Source organism: Musa acuminata, chromosome BXJ3-4 (genome assembly GCF_036884655.1).
Source record: "Musa acuminata AAA Group cultivar baxijiao chromosome BXJ3-4, Cavendish_Baxijiao_AAA, whole genome shotgun sequence".
Taxonomy (NCBI): Eukaryota; Viridiplantae; Streptophyta; class Magnoliopsida; order Zingiberales; family Musaceae; genus Musa; species Musa acuminata.
This window is the reverse complement of record NC_088352.1, coordinates 36,387,007-36,395,533: the sequence shown is the minus strand read 5'-3', so window position 1 is coordinate 36,395,533 and position 8,527 is coordinate 36,387,007. Positions and strand designations below refer to the sequence as shown.

Genomic DNA, 8,527 nt, shown 5'->3' with positions numbered 1-8,527 from the left:
TCATCTGTTATCCCAAATTTTACCCTGACAATTATCATGGGATGGTAGATATCGGTGACCGACCACGACTCCTCCATGCAATTCCGGCGGTCGGCAAATAATTGATTCTCTGGGGAAGTCACCATTAGGCAGCGTCTCGAGACCGGTAGGACTGAAGTTTTCAGCCATCAGTGAAGAACCCGGAGTTGCTCTTCTCTTCTCGTAAAGATCGCGAACTCGAGAGCGGGGTAAAGCAAGAGAAGATTTAGTGGAGAGGGCAAAAATCTAGGATAGCTATCTGATTGTCAAGCCATTGGAAGGAGTGGGAGTGGCATACGGATAATTCAGCTGCTGTTGCTCTTTGGGCAGCGAAGCAACACCAGCGAGCTAGACAGACGTTAGATTACGGAAATCGTCAATGTAGCAGCGGAAATGAGATTTTTTTTTCCTTCCTCTTTGTTGGGGAAAGGTAGAAGGAAAACAAATATGAAGCAAACAAAAAAATAAAGAGGAGCAAACATTTTAAAGAGATTGACATGTAAACAAATATAAGGGGAACAAAAATGTCTTTTATCATTTCATTTTATTTGAATAATGTGTTTGTGAAAAGGAAAACTCGAGGATGAAAGACAAATAAATAGGAAGCTTAGCAAATGTAGGAGAGGGACATGTTAATGTATTAGAGCTAAAACTTCTTTAATAATACTTCTTCAATAATTATTCTTATCTTCTATTTTTTCCATCATAGTATCAGAGCTGTTTACCTAGAGCAAACTCTTTTCTCGCTGTCGACTCATCACCGTTGCTTTGCCGTCGGATCTCCACCTCCGGCGGCAAAAGCAATTATCTTCTCCACTACCATTCTATGCCAATATCCGTTCCTTTCTGTTGTGGCGTCTCTAATGCTGTGCTCACCAGCACTACCCTACATTTCCTCCTCTACTGCACCTCTATTGCAGCTTTCTCCTCTACTGCAGCCATCGCCGTCACAACCGCAACAACAGCAATAACAGCAGCAGCGATCTACTCTTGCCTTACTCACGAAGCCTCTGACTCGTAAACTGTTGGTTTTACATCAATCCAAGATTGATATCCTTGACAGGAACACCATCTTGCGGGAGCATGATAGCAGATAAGATTTTTTCAACTATACGGGGAAATCTTTCTATATTAAAATTTCCTATCAATGTGATAATCGAAATGACCAAAGAATAGAAAAAAAATAAAAGAGAATGCATGTAGAAAAAATATATAGAAAAAAAAAAGGTGATTTGCTTATTTTCTCCGACTATATGAAAATTAGTTATCCTGATATGAGTTGCTCCATTCTGGCAAGGATTGTCACAGCATTATTAAGGTTGGCAGATGCTGTAATACGTTCTGGAACCGGTGAAAGGCTCTCGCAATCCGCTATGAACAAGGACTTTAAGATTCGGAAGGTGATGCTGCTGCAGGCCCTCACGGAGGCACCACCGCGTGATGCACAACGATGTGAGGGCTATGCTCTCCGCCTCATCATTGAATTGTTGAAAACCTGGAAGAGCAACCAATCCGCCAACTTGTGATATTGTCGATTCTCCTAAACATGGAGGCAGGAACGGTAGTTCCTCGAGGCCAGGGCAGTCCATGATTGACAATCTGCGCAGTCTGGGGCAGCAGTATCTCTATATTAACGTAGAGATAGACTCTCCAACATCGGAAAACCCCAGCAGAAATAGGGAAATCCCATTGGCTCTGTTAGACTAACGTGTTCCAGCTTGACTTGGAGGAATTTTTATGGAAAGATGTCCCTGGAGTTGATTCAAGTGCAGCAGCTGGTTGATCTCTGTCCATTCTTGTTGCAGACCTTGTACAGTTTCAGCTTTAGAACGGAGTTTGCAGTTCTCAAGTTGCAGAGTTTGGAGATGGATAAGTTGAGTCAAACATCTGGCCAACCTTTTGATTCAGGTATTAGACAGGCCCAAGTAACGAAGGTGCTTCGAAAGAGCTGTTGAACTCGGCAACACCTGTACATCGCAGTCGCTCAAATCCAGCACTCGCGGACGTCTCATCTCTTGGAACATGTCATCAGGAACTCGTTTCAAGCCAAACTCACATTGTCACGTCCACCTAAGAAGAGGAGGGTGCGCATTTGCCTGAAACGCTTCCGTCGGAAGTCCTCTACGCTCTTCCTACACCACTGATAAGTGACGAGCTGCTGTTGTTTCATGGTTAACAGAGTTATCACCGAAGGTGTTGTTTCATGATGACAAGTCATCATTTGTCTTCACTAGTACGAGCATAAGTAATCACAAGATAATGTCCACTCTCGATGAGTCCTAATAGGATTCAAAACACTTGATAGATGTGGATTATGATTAGTAGAAAAGAAAATCCTTAGTTAATTAGGATTTATTATCATAAATATCTAATGTATCTTTACATTTTAATGGAAAGTAAGATATGAAAAAATATTTTAGATGCTCTTATATTTCTCTCTCATAAATCTAGAAAGAGTGAGAAAAAAAGATAAAATAATTTTTTAAATTTACGTAAGAGGGTATACAAGAAAAATTGATCCTTAAGTTGAGACTAACTTAAGGATCTTATGACTGATCTCACATGATAAAAAAATTTGATTTTCTCCATCGATACTGATAAAGAGTATCGAATTATACTAATCTTATAATAAATTTTTAATATTTTATTATTAATTTATGATATATTTGTTTGACTTATAATTATTTTCTCCTTCCTTAATAATTACCTCTTTGGGATATATCTCAATTACCAAGAAAGTAATCGACATATTAGATTATAGTAGAAGAATAATTTGTATACATTATTTTGAATCTCATTATTATATAGATATGATAAAAAGATTATTGGAGATAAAAAAAATTATATTAATTTTTTTGAATTAAAAGATTTAAATAAAATTATGTTATATTATTTTAAAAGTGTAGATGATAGAGAATTTATGTCATGAAAAAAAAAATACTAAATCAAACTTTAAGATTAGTTATGATTTTACTTTACGAGTGTTACTCAAGACAGAAATTTCTATTATAGTTAGAATTAAAGTTTTGGGTTTATATTTTATAAATAAAAAAATTTACCTAATTCTTTAGGTAAATAATTGGGAAAAGAAATGATGTAGCATCAAAAGAGGCTCAGAGATCCGAGATATAAAAGATTGTAAGTCATCCTTTTTCATATATATTTTTAGTTTTGAAGTCACTCTCCTATTCTTCTATATTGCACTTGAGATATTTTCTTATATGATATTATTCGATTTTTAATAATATTGGGATTCTTGTATGGGCTCATTTTTAACCATCTATATGTCATGCCCCTAATAAGTAAAATCTATAAAATTTTCTTTTAGTGTTCACATTCTTTAATAAAAAAAATAAAATATAAAATATATCGTAATAGTAATCACGTAAATAAATACCTTCAATATTCTCTAAATATCATCTCAACTTTATTTTGTCAATCGAAATATACTGTCATCTAAAATTAGTAAAGGGAATAATACACAAAAATGCAAGTAGTAATAAGTTGAATAAATAGGTACATTTATAAGAGTCGACTATCATTTGCATGAATATAGTAAGAATAAAAAGAAAGAAGTGAACATCAATAGGTGCATATCATGTAATAATGAATAGTATTTAAATTATATAATTTATCATAAAAGCAAACATGAATGATAGTCGCTAACAAATTGATCTTTTTTAACTCTTGATACGATTTAACTCCTTGAATATTTGATAGAGAAAATTCCTGTCGAGTCTATCATCTTTGATGATCCATTAATCCTCTAATAGAATCAATAAACTGATCTCCTTACTCATCAATGGGAATAATGTAAATGATCAAAATAATACTATTCATGTAACGTGCATCGTATACTAATATCACATAAATTTATCTTGCAATCTAACTAATCAAATGTTAGTATACCAAAAGCAACACACACAACCTAATCAGATATCAGCGTACCAAACATCAGTATACCCAAAACGACATACATAACAAAAAACATGTTGTTGATTCATGCATGAACAATATGTATACAATTTTTCAAATTAAATAGAATCAACAATAATATAAAAATTAGAAATCCAAATAAACAAAATATTAATCCTTTCTGTCTTTCCCATCCCTTCATATTTTTCTTTCTTTTTATTTCTTTTTTCCTTTTTTTTCCTTTTATCTTCTTTACTTTCATCACTGTCAACCTCGGTGGTTAACGTTGACAAGATTTACATTTTACATATTTTTTTCTAAAATTATTAATATATACATATGTTAATATCGATAAAGGAAAGGCGGTGTAAGATTTTATTACATCGAATTTTAATTCTTCAAATATTTCTAATTATATTTACGTCCTTCGTAAGTCAACATCTATTTAATCTGTATGTAACGGTCTCGTCGCCGGAAGTTTAAGCTTCTTTCGCCATAACGCGGGAATCCAAGCAGCCGCCACCCGAGCGCTGCACTCCTCGCGTCGTCGAGTCCGATCGCGAACACCACTCCCCCTTCCTCATGCCATCAGCCTCCTCCTCGTCTCACCCCCCTCACTCTCCCGGTAACCCCTCCGCCGCCTCCTCGGATCCTTCGACCGGCATCAGAGACCTTGCCTGGAACCCCTTCGCCGATGTCGAAGACGATGATGCGGAGGCCAACAACCTCGCCCTACCGGCCCCGGTCGAGGAAGGTCCGGTTGAGGAGACCCTCATCTGCGTCCCCGGCGCCATCGTCTACCTCATCGACCCCAACTACAGCATCGAGCTCGGCGCTGGGGACTTCTCCCTCGTACGCCTCCGCCAGGGCGACAACACTCTCACAGTTCTCGCTGTAGTCGGTGACGGCCTTGTTCGGTGGCCCCTCCTCCGCGACGAGATTATCGTAAAGCTCGATCACTCCCACTACTTCTTCTCCCTCCGTGTTCCCCCCAACTTCCTCGACGATGACGACGGCAACGACCTCCTCAACTACGGCCTCACCTTCACCTCAAAGACGCAGGAGAGTCTCCTCAGGGAATTGGATTGCCTGCTCCAGGCTTACAGTAGTTTCTCAGCGCAGGAGATAGCGGTGAAGGGAGAGGATCAGGCGGCGACGGCGTCGTCTTCGGCGATGATACAAGTCCTGAATGGATCGGTGGAGTTGGAGGTGACGCCGGCCGAGGGGATGTTGAAGGAACGGTCGGCCGCGTACTGGACGACTCTTGCGCCTGACGTGGAGAACTACAGCAGCACGGCGGCAAAATTGGTCGCTAAGGGTTCTGGGAAGATCATCAAGGGGATCTTGTGGTGTGGGGATGTGACGGCGAATCGGATTAAGCAGGAGGAGGATAAGCTGAAGGGGAAAGTGACGCCATGCTCAAAGCCGGCAGAAATCAGCAAGGCTACCATGAAGAGGATGAAAAGGTTAGCTTTGGTCGCTTTGATATGCTTTCACAATGGAGTAAATTGAATCAGAAACTATTTTAGATTAAAGAAATAGTAAGTCACAATGAAGTAAATTGAATCAGAAACTTATTTTAGATTAAAGAAATAGTAACATATTACTTGTCATTTCTAGTTTTTTTCACTCCTATGTTTTTATTTGCAATTCTTATGCATGTCCATATATTTGTTTAATAAAATATTTTTTTTATGGATAACCCCTTTTGTTATTTGCGACTTGAAAACTTTTAATATTTTTAAGAGACATGTGGAATGCTTTTAATTCATCCCAATTTTTTTCTTTCTTCTTCTTCTCATCGTCGTCGTCATCGTTATTATTATCCTCCTAATAGGATTTCGATGTCAGCACCTTGACTGATGGATAAAATAAGTTTTAGAAACAATAATGATTGAGGGGATGTGAAAAAAAGATATAATTGATAATTAAGGAATTATATTTAGTAAAATTATTATATAATTTTCTTAGATGATTATATAAAATAAGATATCGAGGTTGGCAACAGCAATATTTTCTTTCCCCTTCTTGGACTTTTACTTGAGCATGCTTTTATCTTCCCCAGGGCAAAAAGGATCACGAAATTGTCAGACAAAGTGGCAAATGGAGTTCTCACTGGAGTATTGAAGTTTTCAGGGACTGTTACAAACTCTATTGTGACTTCAAAAGTAGGCAGTAAGCTTTTCCGACTCTTGCCTGCCGAGGTTGTCCTTGCTTCTCTAGATGGATTTGGTACGATTCTACTTCAATTCCCTCTCCAATTGGTGTCTTAGATTGGTGTTTTTGATGTTCTATTTTAGAATGTTGATTTTAGTTCACATAAATCTAAAAAAAATACAAATTTATTAGATGCTCTGTTTTTATTTATATTCTTTAATATATATATATATACATATTTCATTACATCAAATAACGTACATTACGCTTATCTATTATTTATGTAACACGAGATGTTTATGTTCATATTTCTGTTTGTAATCCTTAAACTCAATAATAATATATGATATCAATAATTATGGAACTACTAACACTCGGTTATTCTCCTAGTTGGCCTAATAAATTAACCTTTTTTATGGGATGCCAACAGGTAAAATCTGTGATGCTGCTGAAGTGGCTGGTAAGAATGTCCTGAAAACATCTTCGGAAGTGACTACCGGAGTTGTGTGTCACAGGTCCGTTTGAATTATTATTATTTATTTAGTTTTCTCAATCTTGAATTTCCATAGACGACATTACTCGACAAGATCGATCACGGTGCATTATAATATTGCCTAGTAATACTGCAGTATATACTATATATGTGTGCATTGGAACTTTGGTGCCGCAGGTACGGTGACGAAGCAGCCAAAGTCACACACGACAGCCTTCAAGCTGCAGGACACGCTGTTGGAACCGCATGGTCAGTCTTCAAGATCCGGAACGTATTGAACCCTGCGAGCTCTATGAGTGCAGTGGCGCTGGCAAAGTCATCTGCCAAGGCGACTGCAGATGATCTGAGAGCAAAGAATGGGAAACATGAAAAGAAGAAGAAGAAGAAGATGAAGAAGAAAAAGGACAGATATATAGAGAAAAGAATTGAAGGAGTTTGATGTAAAAGACAAATAGCATTTTATTTCTTTCCCTTCTTCCTCAGTCTCTAGACATTCTACTTGACTCACTCTATGTAATTTCAATTAGTTGATAGAAAAAATGAAGTTTGGTGAATTATTAAGCTGCAGTCATCCACTTATAAGATTTGGTCTGTGCCAAGGTTGACGACTTGGCTGTGTGCTATGGTTGACGACTTGCCATTGTCCACCGTTTGGCGGCTACCAAAAATGGCTGTGTGCTAAGGTTGACGACTTGCCATTGTCCATTGTTTTGGCGACTACCGAAAGTGGCAGTGGAGCTGCCCCCACTGAATGCAAAAGACTATATGTAATGGTCATTCTCAATAGATTGTTGGTGGAGGAAGTGTCCGTCGTTTTCTCTTGAATTGCTTCGAACATTGCACGTAGGTTTTTGTCCCCCTGAATTCGATCGGTTTTCTGATGAAAACCCTTTAAAGACCACAGATTTAATTATTGCTTCTGCATTTGGAGCTTGATTTATTTTGTTCCCACAGTATTCGGAGCTATGTAGATTTGATTCTCTCTCTTGATTCTATTACTATACCATTACGATCGTCAATGAACTATGTAGATTTATGTCTTAGTTGAACCGACAATACTTGAATCTATTTCGATTTGTATAGATCTGTAAACAAATTGACATGGATCGTACGTAATGCTTATATCTTCAAAGAAGTTGTTGGCTTACTTTTCCTTCAAACACAACCAAGGAAAAGATCGAGATAACTTTCATGGTTACATCATTATGTGATTCTCATGTTAGTTTAATCATTACTAGGATTTGTTAAAGACTCGTTCTGACCCCTTCATCAAGATTAATATGCTAAGCTTAAGCCTAATTCTTAAGCTTAGTTTTCAAATGAGTGAGAGAGTTTGGGAATGACAAAGCTCAAGTTCGCTTTGAATCTCGAGTTGATTTATCATAAGTTCATGTACATAATTGTTTATAGGATCATGCTCGATTATAAACTCGCAAAATTCCTTGTTCGACCAAACAAACACAGTCCCAACATGGATTAAGAATAAATAAGCAATCTAATATAAAATGGTACATCTCATACTTGGGAGTGATTGGCATGATTTACGCCGCCATGTTTTGTGGATTTTGTCTTGTTTTCATTGGGTGTCATAAGCACGGCTACAAACAAGTGAAACACCAAACACAAGGATCATAAAGCCAACATCTCCACACGACGAGCAGACCACAGCTTCGTCTTAATTAGGTCCATTTGATTTAATTAGGGTAAGTTGCATTTTTATTGTAAGGTTTCCTGCGTGCAAATTTGTGACAATCTATGTACCATAATTAACTCAAAACCAATATTATCTCTAAATTAGTATGTTGTGATGCAATATTAGTTTTTTTGGAGTAATCAGATATATGCTTTACGTAATCGAACTGTGATGGCGGAGGTTGCGACAAAAGAAACCATGAAGACAAGATTGAGATGTGAAGGAAGAAGAGAAATGGACAACAACACACA

At 37.5% G+C, this 8,527-nt stretch overlaps 1 protein-coding gene across 1 annotated transcript; it reads left to right on the top strand.

Annotated features, from left to right (window-relative positions):
- The first annotated feature begins 4,515 nt into the window (after positions 1-4,515).
- LOC103995553 (senescence/dehydration-associated protein At4g35985, chloroplastic-like) lies at positions 4,516-7,022 on the top strand. The gene is made up of 4 exons (XM_009416195.2): positions 4,516-5,399; positions 5,999-6,165; positions 6,521-6,605; positions 6,761-7,022. Exons 1-4 carry the CDS (start codon positions 4,516-4,518, stop codon positions 7,020-7,022), a joined length of 1,398 nt encoding a protein of 465 aa, XP_009414470.2.
- Positions 7,023-8,527: the final 1,505 nt, after the last annotated feature.